This window comes from Crinia signifera, chromosome 9, assembly GCF_055691185.1.
Source record: "Crinia signifera chromosome 9, ASM5569118v1, whole genome shotgun sequence".
In the NCBI taxonomy this organism is placed as follows: Eukaryota; Metazoa; Chordata; class Amphibia; order Anura; family Myobatrachidae; genus Crinia; species Crinia signifera.
The window spans coordinates 92,548,205-92,569,246 of NC_139225.1; the positions used below are offsets into that span (position 1 = coordinate 92,548,205).

A 21,042-nucleotide genomic window follows, 5' to 3' on the forward strand; every position below is an offset into this window, starting at 1 on the left:
GGACTCTGTGTGTGTATATAACGCTGGGAGGGGGCGGAGTTAAGTGTGTAACTAACTCCTCCCCAGCGTTATACACACAGTGGTTGACAGATCTGGCTAAATATATAGTAGATGTATGCTGCCACAGAGGGACAGTGCTAACTGACATCTGGCATCTCCTTCTGAAGTGTTCACAGCAGAGAATCTCATCAAGGATTTGGGGTTTTTATTTCCAATCCCGCTGCCAATACAGGCTGCTGGTTTTTATATTGGAGCCCTGTTCAAACCCTGATTGCGGCAATCTGGTTTGCCATCTATACCGAGATCCAGAACGAGCTTGTACCCGCTGCTGCTGTGTTCTGCAATCGAGTGACGGAAGGCTCGCTCCCTGCTGATTCCAACAGTGGCAGCTCGTCAACAGGCAACGGCTGCCATGCGGGTGTAGCTGGAGGTGTCCGCGAGTTCCGGCTCCCACTGTCCTGTGGACTCCACATCAAAAGCTTTAAGCAGCAATTGGAATTTCTTTCTGCAGTTTTGGATCTCCCTTACACCCCAAAAATACAACTGAGGGTGAGAATCTCAATTTCAATCCCATTAAGCAATTGATACTATATTAAAATGGTGGAGCGCTAATATTGTTCCAGGACTTGGCTATGCCTGAATTTTACATTAATTTAGTAGAAATTGCAATCAAATATGTATATTTGTATTTATATTATTTTATTATAAGTGTATATATGCATATATTTTTTATTTTTAATATATTGTCTAGATAACAATACATTTTATAAATATTCATCCAATTGTGTGGCGCTGTCTTATATATATGTAGGTAGAATATATATATATGTGTGTGTGTGTGTGTGTATATATAATATATTTACAGTATATAAATATAACAGAAAATATGATTGGAGTGCGCAACCTATACCACCCAGTTGGTAATTAATTAAAACTCAGATGTACATTCTGGAGATTATTTCCGTGTGTCCGATGTTGGATGTATTCGCAATAATTATGCACAGTTCGTTCGTGATGAATAATCTTTTTATTGCAAAAAGTACCCAACGCGTTTAGTCACAACGACTTCATCAGGGGTAAAACCGATCTGAGATCATATTAATAGTGATCCAAGTATGAGGTTTTGTTGATCAATGTGTTTTAAATTTCACACTGTCTAAAACATCAATATGGCATGTGGTCAACCAATTTGGGATAGTTCTGATTATGTGCTATAGGTAATCTTCTAAGATAAATTACCAGCTTGGATCAGGACACACTCTCAGGAGCTGCTTCCTCATCCAACACTCTGGAATTCCAGGAACCATAACTGATTTAATGAGCCATTCGCAGTTTCACTGTACTGGCCGTGTGTACTTACACGTGCATGGCTTAATCTTTGAGACAAGCATATGCTACTGGCAGGATCAACCAGGTAGCTCTCGGGTCTTGTATTTGTATGCCGCCTGCCGAAGGGTAATTAAAGAACCCGAAAGCTTGCACTATTGGGTGTCTTTGTGAGATTTTTGCTGACAAGCCCGACGGGTGCCGCCTACCTGGATTGGTACTGTGTGTGTGTGTGTGTGTGTGTGTGTGTGTATATGTATGTGTGTGTATAATTGTATATATGTGTGTGTGTATATATAATTTCACCTTGTTCAGCTTAAAAAAATATCCAGAATGCTAGTGTGAGCAGCCACCTAGATTACTGTTTGTATACGTCCAGTTAGAGTTCATTATATCAAGTAAATTTATTCTTAAGGTGCCCATACACGTTACAATTACTGTTTACAATATTGCATCGCATCTCGGTTTTGCGATGAGATCTAGTACAAAAAGTATGTGCTGCACATACTTTTTGTACTAGATCTCATCTCATCGCAAAACCGAGATGCAATATTGTATACAATAATTGTAACGTGTATGGGCACCTTTAGCTGTTTAAATTGGTAAATTATTAGTTAAACTTGCGCTGATTATTTTTGTTTAATGCTAACTGACATGTCTGCTCCCCCTCTTACACAGTCATTCCCAACCTCGGTCCTCATGGCACCCTAAAGGTGCCCATACACTGGTGAGATGTATCTCAGTAATTGGTTGGATGTGTTTTGCTTGCAATGTGGGTGGGACCTTCCCAGGGAACAGGATTGTATATGATACATTGTATGTGGTCCTTTTGCATATAATGTATCTCATGCAATTCTAGCAGGGGCTAAGATAAATATTTATTGGAGCCAGTGAGATCTGCGCTTGGCATTGCAATCGCACCAAAACCACCTGCGATATGCCAGTTTTCATAAGATCCATCGCAGCAATGCGTTGCAATCTCATGAAAACAGGCCATATTGCACCAGTGTAACCCCTTCAGCGGTAATCCCGGAAATTTTCCGGGCTATGCTTCATTGCTAACACTGGCATTCCTGGAAAATTTCCAGGATTTCCACCATCTCCCCCTCCATGGTACCGGGCAACGCTGCTGAGCGATGAGCTCAGCTTCAGCCACTGCCCATTACCAGCTCCTTCCACCTGGATGTGTGCAGCTGGTGTTACTGGTGCTTGCAGACAGTGTGTGCATCCACCGGACAGAAATTCTCCAGGTAAACCCAATCCCTGGGTGTCAGATACAACAGCCAGAGACGGTGCTGTGTGTTAGGGCAACATCAGCTGCAGCTGAACAAATCGAAAAGCTGCAGTTGTAGAAACATTAAAGAGAAAAAAAGCTAAGATACAGCGCTAGGGTTTTTCTGAAAATAATTTATTACAATATCTGAAGTTATGTTTAATGAATAAAAAGATGAATAACAATATCACACATAATACAATACATATTAGAATTCTCAAAATAGTAAAAAGATCATTGATAAAAAAATGATGGATAAGAATTTTCCAGCTGGCATTCCATATTATGGAGGATTTGTTTGGTGTCCAAGTCAACACCAGTGAGTATATATTTACCATATATTATGGATATCCTTGTTTAAAGATGAAAAGTGAAGTCCCGGAGATTGCCCAGTAAAGGATTCCCAAGTATCACCCAATGATGGAATGATGCCGTTCTTAAGGTATGGCAATACCTGGCTTGGTAGCTGCAGAATGTGGCTCAGTATAGGGATCCAAGATGGTGATGTAAAAACTGGTCCGTATGAGGTCAAGTATGGAATTCCAAGGATTTATGGCTGGAGCTGGTGTGAGATAGGATACTCTCCAATGCTGTACTGAAATCAGAATGCTGTATTCTCAACGCGTTTCGGCGTGTTTACATGCCTTCATCAGATTCTGCAGCCTGCACTGGGAGTGAATGACGCGCAGGCTGAAGGAGACTGGGGACAAAGCTACAGAAGCTAGATACGGAGAGAATGTAGGCAGTATTTTATTGCCTTGGTCACCCGCTCCCCCAGTGTGCGTTGGTTCACCTGCCCTCAGGCCTGTATTTCCAAGGGATTGAGAGAGGAAGAGATGTGGGGAGATCGAGAGAAGGAGAGAGGAAGGGGTGTGGGCTGACGGGGATGGGGAGCTCGAGGGAAGGAGAGAGAAAAAGGTGTGGAGTAATGGGGATGGGGAGCTCGAGGGAAGGCGAAAGGAAGAGGTGCGGGGGCAACGGGGATATCGAGCTCAAGGGAAGGAGAGAGGAAGAGATGCGGGGGAATGGGGAGCTCAAGGGAAGGAGAGATGAAGAGGTGTGGGCTGATGGGATGGGGAGCTCGAGGGAAGGAGAGAGAAAAAGGTGTGGAGTAATGGGGATGGGGAGCTCAAGGGAAGGAAAAAGGAAGAGGTGCGGGGGTAATGGGGATGGGGATCTCAAGGGAAGGAGAGAGGAAGAGGCGTGGGGTGACAGGGGGATGGGGAGCTCACGGGAAGGAGATAGGAAGAGGTGTGGAGTGACAGGTATATGGGGAGCTCGAGGGAAGGAGAGGAAGCGGTGCAGGGGCAACGGGGATGGGGAGCACGAGGGAAGGAGAGGAAGCGGTGCAGGGGCAACGGGGATGGGGAGCACGAGGGAAGGAGAGGAAGAGATGCAGGGGTATGAGGAGCTTGAGGGAAGGAGAGCGGAAGAGGTGTGGGGTGACGGGCATGGGGAGATTGAGGGAAGGAGAGAGGAAGAAGTGCAGGGTGACAGGGATGGGGTGCTCATGGGAAGGAGAGGTGAGGTGCGGGGTGACGGGGATGGGGTGCTCAAGGAAAGGAGAGAGGAAGAGGCGTGGGGTGACAGGTGGATGGGGAGCCCGAAGGAAGGAGAGAAGAAGAGGTGTGAGGTGACAGGGATGGGGAGCTTGAGGGAAGGAGAGAGGAAAAGTTGTGGGGTGACAAGGGGATGGGGAGCTTGAGGGAAGGAGAGAGGAAGAGGTGCGGGGTGACAGGGATGGGGAACTCAAGTGAAGGAGATAGGAAGAGGTGTGGAGTGACAGGTGGATGGGGAGCTTGAGGGAAGGAGAGGAAGCGGTGTGGGGGCAACAGGGATGGGGAGCTCGAGGGAAGGAGAGAGGAAGAGATGCGGGGGGATGGGGAGCTTGAGAAAAGGAGAGAGGAAGAGGTGTGGGGTGACGGGGATGGGGAGTTTGAGGGAAGGAGAGAGGAAGAAGTGCAGGTTGACGGGGATCGGGTGCTCGAGGGAAGGAGAGATGAAGAGGTGTGCGGTGACGGGGAGCTGCAGGGAAGGAAGGAGCGAGAGGTATGGGGTAACATGGGGATGTAGATCTACAGGGAAGGAGGGAGCAAGGGGGATGGGAAGCTGCAAGGAAGGAGGGAGCAAGAGGCGTGGGGGTGATGGGGACAAAGAGCTGCTCGCAAGGAGGGAGTGAGAGTATTGCAGGGGTGACAGGGACAGAGAGGTGCAGTAAATTTATTTACCGAAGTGACAGTTTTATATGTAACAAACAATATCTCCAAAGATTGCACTAATATCTATTATTATTATAATAATGGTCGCTGATAACACTTGATCCCCTACTAGTGGGACCTCTTATCTTTAACATCACCACAGTAGTGTTATATAGCGCCCAATTATAGTAATTTCTAGATTATTACTGTCTTTCCACACTTTAAATCAACATCGAGGAATTTTGCATGTATAAAACATTTATTAAAATGTATTTATATCAAGCGAATAAAAGCATTTTTCTAAACAATTCTTTGTAGTTTCTCAATTCACAGAAGAAAGCAAGTATCCAGGGAATTTGCCAGAAGGAGTGAACCAGAATAAGGCCAACAGTCAGCATGACAGAGCCCTATCTCCCAGCAGTAGGAATTCCAGCAGTGACTGTTGGGGTAGTGTCTGCTCACCCTCCCTCATATAGGGGGTTATTCTAGTCCATTCTTTCTGACAAAATCCTTCTTAGATGGACAAAACCATGTGCACTGCGGGTGGGGCAGATGTAACTTGTGCAGAGAGAATTAGATTTGGGTGGGGTTTTTCTTCAAAGTGAGATCTATATTGAAGTGTAAAATCATGCAGTCAGTATTTTCCCTGCACAGAAACAAAATAACTCACCCAAATCTAATTCTCTCTGCACATGTTACATCTGCCCCCCTGCAGTGCACATGGTTTTGTCCATCTAAGAAGGATTTTGTCAGAAAGAATGAACTAGAATAAACCCCATAATCTGTCCCTGGCGAGGTGTCTCATTTTGATGGACTTTTAGCTAATGTTTAATAACTAACTTTCACGTGAACAAATAAAGGGACATTGAAATAAAGATTTAGCACTTCTGAGCTGTTCAGTACAGAGAACAAGCCAATACCCCCCAACTGTCCCGTTTACCGCGGCAATGTCCTGGTTTTTGGGGACGTTCCTGGGGCCGGTGGGGGGAGAAGTTGGCAGTCCCCACAGCGTCGAAAAATGGGGGCATGGCTCGCAGGAGAGCCATGAATATAGGCCACATCCCCTTTTGTTAGGCCATGCCCCCAAAATTTCCGGCACTCCTATGGCGTGCATATGCCTGTCTCTCCTGCTGCCTAATAGTTGGAAGGTATGCAAGCCACAGCTGACAACATTCTAACAGGACAGACCCCTAAATTAGGGGTGTCGCCTAATTTGGAACAGTTAGGGGATATGCAGCAGTGTAGCTAGGTGCCACAGTGCCCAGAGGAAGGGCATGCTTCGCGCCCCCCCCCCATTATTATATATGCACCCCCTGTTTAATAACAGAACCCCACAGGCTGCTCCCCCTGTTTAATAATAGGACCCCACAGGCTGATCCCTTGTATATAACATGACCCCACAGGCTGCTCCCCCTGTTTAATAACAGGACCCCACAGGCTGCTCCCCCTATTTAATAACAGGACCCCACAGGCTGCTCCCCCTGTTTAATAACAGGACCCCACAGGCTGCTCCCCCTGTTTAATAACAGGACCCACAGGCTGCTCCCCCTGTTTAATAACAGGACCCCACAGGCTGTTCCCTTGTATATAACAGGACCCCACAGGCGCTCCCCCTGTTTAATAACAGGACACCACAGGCTGCTCCCCCTGTTTAATAACAGGAAACCACAGGCTGTTCCCTTGTATATAACAGGACCCCACAGGCGCTCCTGCGTACAGTCTTACCTGATCTTTGAGTCTTGACGCCAGACACCGAGGCGGGCAGGAGTGAAGAAGGTGGAACGCACAGCAGCCTGTGATTGACACAGGCTACTTCCTAATAGCGCCTACAACCTCATTACCCCACCCTCTGTACCAGCCTCCTGCACTAGACATGTCCTCAGTGCAAGAGACCGGCGGACATTTTTCTGTAGACTGACTGTGAGCCAGTGTGTGGGTGGCATACAGGGCAGGAATGCCGCTTGGGGTTGCGGCCCTGGCGCCCTGTCAACTTTCAGCGCCTGGAGCTGGCGCTCCACCCTAGCTATGTCACTGGGGATATGGTACCTACAGAGGTGTATTTAGACCTAATGGGGCCCTAGGCAAGTCACAGATTTGGTTCTCCCCTTCCTAAAACAATCCCACCAAGTCAATCATTGTATGCCAAATTCATCTCCCCTGACAGCTTGCACAGACACTTCCACCATGGCCCAGGTGACAGCTTGCAAACCCCACCCCTGTCACAATGTTGGCTCTTTTCACTTGTTCTTGGTAATGCATTTCTACTTGCTGGTCTCCCCGCTCCTGACTCCACAAAAATCATGTTACAGTACATCTGTCATCAATCCTGAAATCCAGGATATCCTGCTTGCTGTGTTTATTGCCTGTTAAGCTGTGTACACACAGTCATTTATCACTGAGCAACCATACTGCCAGCGATTGGAGTGTGCATCGGCGATAAATCGCCGGGTGCGCGCTCCCGTTTTTAGCCCCCTAATGGTCACTGGTCGGAGGAGCTTGCTCCTCCGACCAGCGACTGCTCCTGCCTCTTCTCCTGGCAGTGTTACATTTTCATCTGCGACCATCTCTGTTCGCAGATGAAAACGGGACACTGAGCAATATATTGCCAGCGGTCATATTGCTCCGTGTGTACGCAGCTTAAGTCTGCTCAGTACACAAACTGCAGTTTGATTAGCCACCTGCCCAACTGGTGTCCCTGCACTTAGGGTCTAATCAAGGTTGGATCGTTAATGAGCATACACACAGGGCAATTTCAGCTCCATTTCTAAAGGTGCATACACACTGTACAACTTTTTTACCAATTTCGTTAATTTCGGCCATTCTGAACGAAATTGGGCAAAATATCTTTCAGTGCGTTTGCGACGAACGAAGAATGATGATACACATACCCGCCAGTTCATCAACATTGTTCCTCAACTGTGCATTCAGCTCAATTTGGATACCTTTCAAAAAGAGCCTATAAACTGGAGCTAGATCTTTCGTCTTTCATCTGTCGTCAACATCTTTCATCCAGGACACTGGGTTCAAATGTCTTTCAACGAAATTGGTAAAAAAAAATTGTATAGGGAGTATGCACCGTAAGCGATCTGAATAGAAATGGAGCACTGAACGCTGCATGTGTATGCGCTGCGGTGAAACCCAGTGCTTGCACATCCACTTGCACAAAAACTACACCAATGGTACCTTCCTATCACTGTGCAGTATAAGCACAGTTGCACAGGCACCTTGAGGCATGTGCTGTGCAATTGCAGCCTGCTGATAATTGCTCCATTGTGAAAACTCCTGAAAATAAAAATAAATGCATTTCTTTATTTCAAAAAAGGTACATTTTTATATGCTTCTTGGTCATCACAGCAGGACAGTATGCAGTCACTAGGTCTACAAGCATTAGGTCGACCACTATAGGTCGACAGTCACTAGGTCAACACGACATATGTTGACATGGCCATTAAGTTGACACAAGTCGACATGAGTTTTTTCATGTTTTTTTTTAAAGTGTATTTTCATAATTTATTATCTAATTGGCCATAGACTGAGAATATAATAGTGTGCCAAGCATGGCGATCAAAGTGGTAAACTTATACGGTGTCCATGTCAACTTAAGTCGACAAAAAAAAAAAAAAACCTAATATTGACCTTTTCCATTTTGACCTATTGACCATGTCGACCTATTGACTGTCCATCTATAGTGGTTAACCTAATGACTGTCGGCCTACGTTCTGTCAACCCTATGACTAGGGTGGCAAATCCCGGGATCGGGATCGGCGGGATCCCGGGATTTGGCCCCCAAAACGCCGGGATTTCAATCCCGGGATTGGAGTTTCCAATCCCGGGATTCCGGGATTAGACTGCGCATGCGCGCAGTCTAATGCCGGGCAGCGTCTGAGCATCACTCAGACGCTGCCCGACTTCTCCCGGCAGCACTGCGCAGCGTGACGAGATCAGAGGTCACGCTGCGCAGGCTGATGCTGCGCTGCCCGCATGTCCAGACAGCAAGGAACCCGCCTGCCCGCCCATGAACCCAGCAAGCCCACCCGCCCGCCCAGGAACCCAGCAAGCCCGCCCGCCCAGCAAGTCCACCCGCCCGCCCGCCCGCCCAGCAAATCCACCCGGCCAGCCAGCAAATCTACCCGCTCTCCCAGCCAGCATGCCAGCCCGCACCCAGCAAGGAGTATGGATGACCTGTCCCCCCACCCAGCAACCGGGCGCCTGGCCACCCTGCTGCTTCCACAAATAAAGGTAAATGTGGGGCAGCCAGGGTGTCTTTTTATTGGGAAAGCCAATCCCGGGATCGAGCATTTTTCAATCCCGAATCCCGGGATTGAAAAAATGCCCCGGGATTGGCATCCATACCTATGACTGTATACCCCAGCAGGAGAGTGCCTGAAAAAAATAGGACTGTCCTACCAAAATCTGCACAAATGGGAGGTATGCTTATAGGTGCCCACACACACAGTGTGTCTTGCCCGTGCGATGCGCGCTCCCACGTACATCACATAGCACACAAGTACTGTATATAGCCCATACCTTTTGGACTAGAGTGCATCGCATCCATACCCTCCAACATGACCCATTGCATTCAGTACATAATGCTCTGCTCCTGGACTTCTCTGGTAATGTAGGATTACCATCACCTGTGTGGAACTAGGGAATTGACAAGAAGGGTGTTTCAACTCAGGTGATGGCAATCATACATTACCAGGGACATCCAGGAACAGAGCACTGTGTACCGAATGCAATGGGTCATGTTGGAGGGTATGCGCATCTAGTTCAAAGTGCAAGCTGCTTCAGCATATTGCATTCGTTTTGAACTAGTTGCGATGCCATCTAGTCCAAAATTCAGGGGCCGCATGGTTCCATGTGTGGCAACCTTTAGCCAACTTACTGGATGCACAGTTACTAATGACCCTGGCCTGTTGGAAGGGCCAGAGCCAGCTGCTGAGCCCCCTTCAAAGAGTGCCTCTGCATTTTTCATTGTTTGTTTTTCCTTCCAGGTTTGACTATGCCCCTTCAGTACCCGGGCGCTGTTGCGCTCTCATGTGCATTACAAAAATATGATGTTTCCAGGCAACTGTGCTGTAGGTCCTATCTATCTAGGTTTGGGCCCAGAACTGAATACCATGGCAGCTGTAAAGCCAGTCTGAGCCTAGCTATAATTTCAAGATAACACAGCCCAGAATCCTTTCACCTGAGTTTTTATAGTCACTTGTTCTGTGTTATACAATCACTGATTGTAGTGAGAGTTCCATGTCTATATAACAAAGAAGCAGAGACGTGCTTTAAACCCAGAGTTTTGGATCTTGATTAATTTTTGATCATGCAATTTTCATCAGTTTTTTGGTCCTACAATATTAATAATCTCAATAACAGTCTTTCCTCACAATATTGTTCACCTATGCAGACCAAATGCTGGCTACGCAACAGAACAGCGACACAAACACACAGCAGTTATTTCTGTTTACAATTAGTGATGTATTAGAGCAGTGGTTCTTAACCTCGGTAAGGACCCCCAACAGTGCACGTTTTCTTGGTCACCCGGCAAGACCACAGATAGAGCTAGTTATTTCACCTGTGATTCTGTGTGGAGACCGTTCCCAATGTACCCAAAAGTATAGAGAAATTGGTTACAGCTGTTACCTTAACAATCAAACAATTTTATTTGCTCCCACACATTACTAGACTTTTGTTCAGACCACACAAATTGGACAGATAAATCTTCCTGCATGTATTTATCTTTGGATAATAATTATCAAACTATAGCAAACTAGGGAAATAATATTTTGATAACTTGATGAAGTGGTGTTCCAAATAGTTTTAGGGATGGAAACACTGGGCATTTACAGGGGTGTTGACACAAGTAATAGGTTGACATGACAATGGTTGGAGCATGAAAAGGTCAGAATGAGTTTTTTCCCCCTATTTTTAGGTTTTTTTATACGCTACCATCCACGTGGACTACAATAAGAAACGATAAAGTCTATCTTTTCCCAGGTTGACCTTTTTTTCTTGTGTCAATCTTTTGTTCATGTCGACCTAGTCAGTGCCTATTGACCTTTTGTCTGTGTCGACCTATCGACTGTCTACTACACTTTCAATGCAAACCCCTCAGCAGAGTGTGAGAAGTAGGAATTTGTGTTAAGTACACCCTTGGGGTCAGTCAGAAGCAGTCATTGGTATCAATTTACTAAGCTGAGAGTTCTTTAGTTTATTATGAATGGGATGACTTTATTTTAGTTTAATCTATGTGAGCTATTTTAACATTCATGGTAGCAAGACTGTTGTGCAGTACTTAAATACCTTGAAGAAGTTAGCATGAAATAACTTGAATGTGCTAATAATCAGACGTGAAACCTGAAAATGTGTATTATATTCTCCGCCCAATTACTTAATATTATCCAAACACCATAACTTTTCATGTGCTGCTTAGGTAAAGGTGTGTGAGGGGAGGCAATGAGGACTAGCGCGCATTAAGGCTGCAGATGGCCAGACGCCCGCGGCCCGCCCACCCGTTCCTCACCAGCCGGCCCTCACTAGCGTCAGCATTGTACATGCTAGGGCAGCTGAGCGGCGCTGCAGAGTCGGCAGAAGAAAGTGAAACGGGGAACAGCGCCTTCCTGCCAGCAGCAGTGATATCCCGGCAAGCCTCATCACGAGTCAGTGGCAGCAGCAAGACAGCGGTAAGATGTGCTTTGATGTGGGGGTGTGGAACGCGTACTTGTTCCTGCCTGTGTATGTATGACAGGCCATATATGGCTGCATAATTATATATGTGCTGTATGGAGGCAGTGCATTGATGCATGTATGACAGAGGCTACATGTGTATGTGTTGTGTTTGTTTACTGTATGTATTTGAGCGATGAGGCGCTGCATGGATAGATGACAGAGGTCTATCTAACCACAGTGGCATAACCATATAGAGGGTGGGGGCTAGCCCCTGCACCATTCCATTTTCTTTTTAAATTATCTTGTGGCCAGCAGGATAGTGGTGCCAGCTTACTGCTGGTATCTAGCTGTTGTGGGGTGGTCCAAGTGACTGGCGGGGGACTCCTTTACAGTCAGAGCCATTTCTACTTGTGTAGCACCTAGGTGACCGCACCATGGCCCAGCCGCAACATGCAGAGACTGAAAACAAACAGTGGGCTGAGGTGGCACTACCTGTTAAATGTGGTGCATCAAATTCATTCATGGACAACTCATGGCTGCACAATTGTTGTGAAAATACAAGTCCCATCATACTTTGCAAGAAGAAAAATAGCTGAAAGAGTATGCTGGGACTAATAGTCCAACAACACCTGGAGGGCAACAGGATGCGCAGGCCTGATTTAGGGGATTATTCAGACCTGACCGCAACAATGTGACTTTTTTGCAAGGTGGGCAATTACCAAAGGGCTGTACATGCATATGGGCCGTAATGTGCATGTGTGACACCAGCCAGTAGCAAACTTTTTATTGCAAGCCAGCCGCAGTTGGAGTAACAGGAAGTTGCCATTTGTGGGTGGTTACTGGCAGTTTTCTGGGAGTGTCAGGAAAAATGCAGGGCTTCCCAGGTGTTTTTTTTAGGTAGGGTGTGTGATTTCTTCTCCAGCCTTGATCAGCCAAATCATATCGTACTGGCAGAGTGGGTTCTGCGCAGATTGCACACAGAGAAATTTTAGTTTTTTTTCTGATGCTGAGTGAGTTGAGAATGGATGTACAGCTGTGTGACGAGCTGCAATATTTTCGTAAGCCATTCGCAGACACGCACAGGGCAGGTTTTCACTCTGGTGGGGTGGCAACATCATGACATGTTTTCAGGATCATGTAGGTCAACTTAAATTCCAAACCAAGGGGTTGATTCTAGTTCATTCTTTCTGACAAAATCCTTCTTAGATGGACAAAACCATGTGCACTGCAGGGGGGCAGATGTAACATGTGCAGATAGAATTAGATTTGGGTGAGTTATTTTGTTTCTGTGCAGGGAAAATACTGACTGCTTTATTTTACACTGCAATATAGATCTCACTTTGAAGAAAAACCCCACCAAATCTAATTCTCTCTGCACAAGTTACATCTGCCCCACCCGCAGTGCACATGGTTTTGTCCATCTAAGAAGGATTTTGTCAGAAAGAATGAACTAGAATAACCCCCCAAGTGTCCAATACAGAACTGAGGGAGCATGCACTACATCTTATCAAGAGGCGTGTGTATGTGTGTTTTAGATGGACCATTCCCAGTTCTGGTAAGGAATCAAGGACAGGTGGTGTAATCATAAGAGCCACCCCCACCCTATGCACACCTGATCTCAAGAAAGCCTTTAAATCCTTGTGCATTACACATTCATGTAGCACTAATGTCACTCACAGATGTGTCAGAAATAAACTGAATGCAAGAAAAGTCCCAATTGAGGGCAAAAAAAGTGAAACATAGTATTGTTAGACATTCACTCTGCTGCAGAAACCACAGTAACATTTACCTTATACAAACCCAGTTTCTGTTTGCTGCACGAGTACCAAATGGTAGTGTAAACGTAGTTATATTTCTATTATTATGTCTTGACAGTTTGGTACTCAAACACGATCTCCTGGTATTATCTTCATGCTTGAATAAAGGTGAGTTACTGTGGGGTTTTTTTTTTGCAAGTAAAATGCTTATTTTTTTGTTCTGATATTTCAATGGATTATACAGTATGACTAACCCAAAAGGAGATTGGAGCCTACAGGGTAAGTACACTAATACCAATTTAACATTGCAAACCCGGGTCCAACCCGGGATTTACAACTCGGGTCAGGCCCTTTTAATTGCACTTTTGACCCGCATTATTGCTGGGTTGGCACCTTTTCTGTCACCCCAGGTCAGCCATTAAAACACCATGGGTGAAATGTAATGGGGTGCGATTTTTGGTAAAAAAACGGCTGAAATCACACATTTTACAAAAATTGCACATGTAATAGGGTGCGATTCACGGTAAAAAAATCACACTTTTTGCAGCGAATTTGCACATTTTGAAATGGCGATTTTTAGTCACACTTCAATTCGCATCCAGATGTTTTTTCATTATAAAGTATACAACTTGCAAGTGAAATGGGGTGCGATTTTTTGGTAAACGTAACCAAAAATCACCCAAAAAATAGACCAGATTCTGACAGGCGAATTTGACAGAACCATTGAGATCTGTGCATGGTTCAGTCTTTAAAAATGTGTAAAAGTTAAAATGGGGGAAAAAAAATAGCGTGGGATTCCCCCTCCTGAGCATAACCAGCCCCGGGCTCATTGAGCCGGAACTGGTTCCAAAAATACGGGGGACAAAAAGTGTAGGGGTCCCCCGTATTTCTGAAACCAGCCCCGGACTCTTGGACCGGTCCTGGTTCCAAAATTACGGGGGACGAAAAAATCTGGGGGTTCCCCGTATTTTTAAACCAGCACCGGCCTCCAACAGCCCGCAGTGTCATGCCACAGCTGGGGACACTTTTTACATAAGGTCTCCCCGGCCATACCATGAGCACCATGGCTGGTCAGCCTTGGACGGGGTACCTGGGGGAGTGGGGACCAACCCACCCCAGGCTTCACCCGTCCTGGGCTGAAGCCCGGGGCTGTCACCGGTGTCTCTGGGCTTTGGACACCAGCCTGAGGGTTAATTCATTCATACATAACATTGCTTTATACAGGTGAACTACAAGTGCCAGCAGGCCTCCCCTGTATGCTGAGATTTGGCAAACCACAAGTCGCAGCATGCGGGGCATTAATGGTCCCGCTGGGACTTGTAGGCCACTTGTAAAAAGATTGTTAAAATAAAACACACACACACACACAGAAAAGTACAACTTTATTACACACTCACACACACCTCACTTTTACACCAACATACCGCACCATGGTCCAGCGCTGCCTCCCTCCTTCACAGGCAGCTCACCCCGCGCTGACAGCGGGGTGGGCCAGCTTCCTGTGGTGCTGGTAACAGCTTCTGTAGCACTGCCCCAGTGCTATAGAGGCTGCTAGCGTTGTTGGCTCTATGCGTCTCCATGGAGACGCATAGCTCAGCCCTGATTTGGCTGAAAGCGTCTCCATGGCTGGTTATGCTCAGGAGGGGGAAGTCCAGTGTTCCCTCTAAGCTGTGCGCGCACACAACTCGACGAGCATGCGCACAGACATTACAACAGAGCGCACAAAGCAGCAGTGGTCCCTTTTTGCAGTTGTGGACTCAATTAATGTTTGTTTCACCTATTAACTACATTGTGTGCTGTGTTTTGAATGTTTAAATGTTTAATATCATTTTGAATTAAAGTTAACACAAATGCTGAACATCATTTTCTAGTTATATATGTGACGCACAAATATTAAAATTTCCTTCCAAAGTTGCACAGCCAAAATCTTTTGCCGCACACAGCCTTCGTAAAATTAGAGGGAACATCTAATTCATGACTAAAAATCGCACATTTTCATGACTGACAACAATCGCTCAAAATCACTTGTGAAGTGAAATCGCAAGCCAAAAAATCGCAACCTATTATATTTGCGATTTTTGCACCTGATTTGATGTGATTTTTAAATATGACCAAAAATCGTCCCTATTACAGTACATTTCGCCCAATGTACAGTATGTAATTTTAAATTGACTATTTTTGGCTCAGAAAGATGACATCAGAAGGGAACAAAAGGAGAGGGTAGGGCCAGCTCACAGCATTGCAGCAATCATGGCCGACAGAGCACAAGGCTGACCCCTGACTTCACTTTTATTTTTGTTGTGATCATGGAGTTGCAAGTATTTTTTCTTTAGAGCTTTCAGTTTATTAACTACCTGCTGCTGAGTTCTGTGAAAGCCAGAGGACTTCAGCAATTGGGCAACAGGCGTTATTCTGGTTCACTTGCAAGTGCAAATTAATTCTCAAATGGACAAAACCATGTGCACTGCAGGGGGGCAGATGTAACTTGTGCAGAGAGAATTAGGTTTGGGTGAGTTATTTTTTCTGTGCAGAGAAAATACTGACTGCTTTAATTTTAAACTGCAATATACAAGGTAGATCTCACTTTGAAGTAAAACGACACCCAAATCGAATTCTCTCTGCACATGTTACATCTGGCCCACCTGCAGTGCACATGGTTTTGTCCATTCCAAGGAATTTGCCTTTGCGAACCAGAATAAGGGCCAACATATCTGTAAACAACAGAATCTTTGACCATTCCTGTCAGCTGCCTGGCAATCTCTGCCTCACCCCTTATTCTCAGCAACTCCTTCACCTCTTCAGGACTCCAATTTGCCTGTTTGTACAGGATGTAAGCAAAATCCTCTCTGTACTCTCCTCTGCACTCTGCTGTCCAGGCACAGGCTGCTTATGTCATCAGACACACATTGAGCAGCCAATAAGCAGTTTACAATGACCATCAGTGGTGTAGCTAGGTGCCACGGCGCCCGGAGTAAGGGAATGATTCGCTCCCCCCCCCCCCCACCAATTTGTAGTAGGTTAGGCTCCTGCGCAGTGAAAAGTGGGCACGGACCAACATTATACCACACACCGTAATGCACATTTTAGTGAACTTTGTAATTCCAATTACACATAAGCCCACACATGATGCCCATTGCATACTATATAACACTCCGCAATGCCCATTGCATACTATATAACACTCCGCAATGCCCATGACATCAGAGGCATAACTAGAACTTTGTGGGCCCCATAGCAAAATTTATAATGGGGCCCCCCTAACTCAGGTCTCTACTAAAGCACACCGTTTGTGACCATCATTAGTGGGAACAGTAACCATGTGCCCCTCCAATAAATACTTTAAAAAGAAAGAATGCACACATTATATAAGAAGGTGTGTGGCCTCGCCTCAAAGGGTAATGCCCCTCACACATTATGTGACACATCGCAATGCCATTAAACATTACGCGACCCACCGCAAAGCCCATTACACATTACGCCACACACCGCAAAGCCCATTACACATTACGCCACACACCGCAAAGCCCATTGCACATTACGCGACGCACCGCGAGGCCCATTACACATTACGCGACGCACCGCGAGGCCCATTACACATTACGCGACGCACCGCGAGGCCCAATACACATTATGCAACAATTACAAACTTACCAATATTCTTTCTTATTCTGTCCCACGCGGCTCCTCTCTGCATCACAGGTGCTGGAGTATGAGAGATCTGCGCACCGTCACTTTACTGCTGGGTGGGGGGGGGGCGGGGGAAGTTAAGGTGTGCAGGCTGCTGCAGGGCCACCAAAAGGTGGACACATGGGACTGGTGTCTCAGGCAGTATTGTGGACCCAGATACAACAGGAGACCACTGCTACTGCCCCCTAGTACTGTCTGCTCTAGCCTCACGCAGCGCTGCGGCATTTTGAATTTTCCGCTCTCCTGAAGCCTGCTGATCCGTGAGCAGTGATTAGTTCACGGACAGCGGCAGATTTTAAATGCTGCTGCACTGTCACTATAAGTTTGTCTCACTAGTGGGGGGGGGGGGGGGCACGGGGAGTTTTGCTGGGGACCGCAGAGGGTGTAAGCGGTGGGGAAGAGTATCAGTGGCAGCGTGAGGCTGGGGGAGGTGGTGGCTGTGGTGAGCGGCTGTACGTCTCTAAACACAGCCACTGACCACCATACTTCACTACCAGGCAGGATACCTCCCTCTGCGGCCCCGCGCTGTTAGTCCCCACTGCCTGCATCAGCGTGCCAGAGCTAGGCAGTAGGCAGCAGACAATCTCTGCCACAGTTTCCTCCGGACTCGTGTCCCGCCCCCCGCTCAGCTTCTTTCCCTCCGGCGAGCAGCTTCACACAGGCAGCTGCCGCGGCTCCCTAAAAAAATAATAATCATCTAAGCACAGTGAAGGAGTGTGCTAGCGGGTGGGCGGGGAAGCTGGTGGGTGAGCTGGCGGTGCCAGCACAGCTCCGGCGCCATGCAATCTTCCAGCGCCTGGAACGTGTGCTCCGCCGGCTCTGCCCTCGCTACGCCTCTGATGACCATGGGTTGAATAACCCAGGTTTGACCATTTAAGGGCTGTTTAACCCGGATCCAACTTGTGTAGAACACTGCTTAAATCCCAGGTTAAAATGCTGGGTTGCTCAACCTGGAATATTTACTAGTGAAGTCCACCTGAACCTGGGCTATCCAGCCTCAACTTGGCAATAAACAGGGTTATTTTGGCAACGTGAAAGTGGTATTACATGTTTATTTAAATAAAACATTCAATGTATAGACGTTCTGGCTAAATCTCTTGCGTTACTGCTAGGGGTAATGTGCACTAATACTGCACTTAACCTTTTGTTTCTCTTTTTTCTCTTAGGAAAACCCCCACTGCAGATGTGCAGGGCCCTCCTCTGTGCTCTGTCGCTCTGCAGTACACACAGCTGTCTCCCTCAGGTGTGCGCTCCACAGTCTGACCACGTTACATATAGGAACCACACCCACCTGGCCGGACGCTGCGCTGAGCGGGCTCCGCTGACCCACTCACCATGCACAAGGGCTGGAAGAAGTACTTTGGCCAGAAGTCTCTGAATGAAGTAACAATGGACGAGTATCTGGGCAGCCTGGGACTCTACAGGAAGCTTACAGCCAAGGACGCGTCCTGCCTCTTCAGAGCGGTTTCCGAGCAGGTGAGTGGTTGCGGTTCTTATATGGCAGTGGAGATTGGACAGATACATGTATAAAACAGACATTTATTCTCTAGTGCCAAACAGTGCCTTTCTGGGAACTGCCAAGCTTACATTACATGGCATACGTGTATTGGGGCAGTTGTGCGCAGCGCTACCTACTCACTGCTCAGGGTTTTGTATGATTTTTTTTTTAATAAAAACTTTTTTGGTCTTCTAAGCGATCTAGTCAGACCGCTTAGAGATGGGGCTGAAATCACCCCTTGTGTATGCCCCTTAAGTGTACAGTGTCCCCATTGACCCTTTGCTTGTGCTGATCTTTTGTTCCTGTCGATGTAGTTGCTGTTTGTGGAACTGTCGACCGGATTGGGTTTAGAACATGGGAGCCTGTGTGCTACTACTACTAATCCACATGGATATACACTGTCAAGCATAGTGAACACTCGAGGGTACACGGTTTAATGTTCTGAACAAATGTATTAATCTGAAGCCATTCACTTCTGATAACCCATCCACCCATGCTATAAACTTGAACCTGTTTGTTTATAAAAACACAATGTGTGTGTGTGTGTGTGTGTGATATTGATGTATTAGGCCTGATAAAGTGGAGGGTGATAACGCATAAGCCAGTCAGTATTTAAATGTAATTTTTCTAACACTGCTGACCAGGGCCATAATGAGGTGCGAGTGGTGCTTTGTCTGCAACGCATCTGTAGGCACACACCTAGTCTACAGACCTGGGAAGTGCTGGGCAGGACAGGTGCTCTGCATCCTACTGATGTGTGCTACTGCTAGAAGCTGTGAGGAGGAGACCTGTACCCTGCTCAACACCACTTTTCCAAACTGAGTGGGTCCCCGGGGATGCCATCTGGTGCGGCTGGTCCTGTGGAGCTATCAGGCGGCCTGCACTGAACAAAAGCTGAGCAGTAGCCAAGTGGTGGCCAAGCAGCAGAGCCGGGAGACCTGTCAATGCTGTTGAGAAAACTTGCCTCATTTCCTCACCAGCCAATCCCTCCCCCCCCCCCCCCCCCTCACTTAAATAGTTAGGTGTCCGTAGAAGTGGATGAGGCTGAGTGTGTAAGCGGTGCTCTCCGCCCAGGGGATTGTTGCGACCCCCTCTTCCGGCACACAGCCAGCAGCTGCCTCCTTCTGCCCTATAACGCTGCTCATCTGAGTCTGGGAGCCTGCTCTCTGCTGCAGGTCTCTGAGGATCTGGGTGCAGCTGCAAGTGGGCAGCTCTGAGGTTCAGTGGTACGAGCTCCCCTGCCTTGATCTGCCCACTCTTATACTGTCAATTGAAAAAAGGAAAAAAAGAGAGAAGAAACTCGGGTGGGGTGCACTCTAAATCCCCAATTTTGTTTGTATGTATTGTCATTTTTATACATTTTTTTTTATTTTTATTTTTAATGCTGTGTATATATTAATTTGAAATCATTAACTGTGAGGCTTATGGTGTCCAAGGGAATAAAAAAATTTCAAATTATAATTCAAATTCAATGCCTGAAGCCCTACGATTTTATATTATATTGATAATATTCTTTATGAGGGACTGATACAAATGGTGTTAATTGTTTGCTTGTGTTTTTAATCAATTACCAAATTGACCATCATATATCCCTACCATCAATACACTATTGATGTTCTGGGTGTTTTACTCAATTTACACAGTTTGAGATAAGGATTTAATCATTGGTCAAATAAAAAATATTCAGAAAAAACAAAGTATGTACAATAACACCATATATACATATTTACAATTATGCCACTCTGTCCTTTCAAGTGTTATGCCTTATTTTGCCATAATTATGGAGCAAAGGTTGCTGCAGTGTAGTTCCCCCTGTATGGGTATGCTTTACCCTATCTGCTTTTCAATAGGTTGAATTGTAACGTTCTGTGCAAATATCAATGGCCATATAGTACAATTGTATCCAAATTACCAAATTATAGGGCTGGTATGCCACCCGCTCCTGTTGGACCACAAGGAATGCAGATGTATGGGCAGCTATGCCGGTGTGCGCCAGATCCCCACCATTTTACTGGTGCTGCATGAGGTCACCTATGGCGGCCAATTGATAGCAGGGGGAGTGGACTCTCCCTACACAGCCCCTTTCCCAGGTACAATAGGAAGGCACACCCATACAGGTTCCCGGCATTGCTCCTTTCCTGCCTGCGTGCTGCATGTGTGAAGGAACACGGAGAGCTTATCAGCCACCCGTTGTTAAACTCCTTCACTACCAGGACGCCTGGGCTGGTCCTCTCTGTACCTCTCCTCCAAGGTTACAGAGTTAATGCTCCGGTCAGCCATAGCTGCTTAAGGAGCTGAGTGCTGTTTTTCTTTGCATTGTATGATTGCTGTATATTGTGTACCGTTTTAACACGATCACTGCCTGTCAGAAGTATGTTGTGTTAACTGTGCTCCTTTTTAGCTGCCTGTTCACAGTGCAATAACACTGCAAATGTCTTCCAGGGGTAACAGTCCCAGTGACACTGGGGCTCCAGCATTGATGTCTTGTACATCCTGTAATGCTGGCCTATCCCCCCAGGACTATGTCCAGGGCAGCTTATGCGCAAGCTGCTACAATGCACAGGTGCAGCCCACAGCTACAGCCTCCTCCCAGGAGCCTGCTTGGGCCACATCCCTTATGCAGGTGATGGTGCAGCTAGT

The 21,042-nt window shown here is 46.6% G+C and overlaps 1 protein-coding gene across 1 annotated transcript in view; it reads left to right on the top strand.

The window, feature by feature from the left end:
* ALG13 (ALG13 UDP-N-acetylglucosaminyltransferase subunit) overlaps positions 1-21,042 on the top strand; it is a 154,175-nt gene that overhangs the window by 17,369 nt on the left and 115,764 nt on the right. The window contains 3 exon segments of the mRNA XM_083160737.1: positions 3,378-4,225; positions 18,071-18,147; positions 18,214-18,380. Coding sequence (XP_083016863.1) covers positions 3,378-4,225; positions 18,071-18,147; positions 18,214-18,380 — 1,092 coding nt within the window.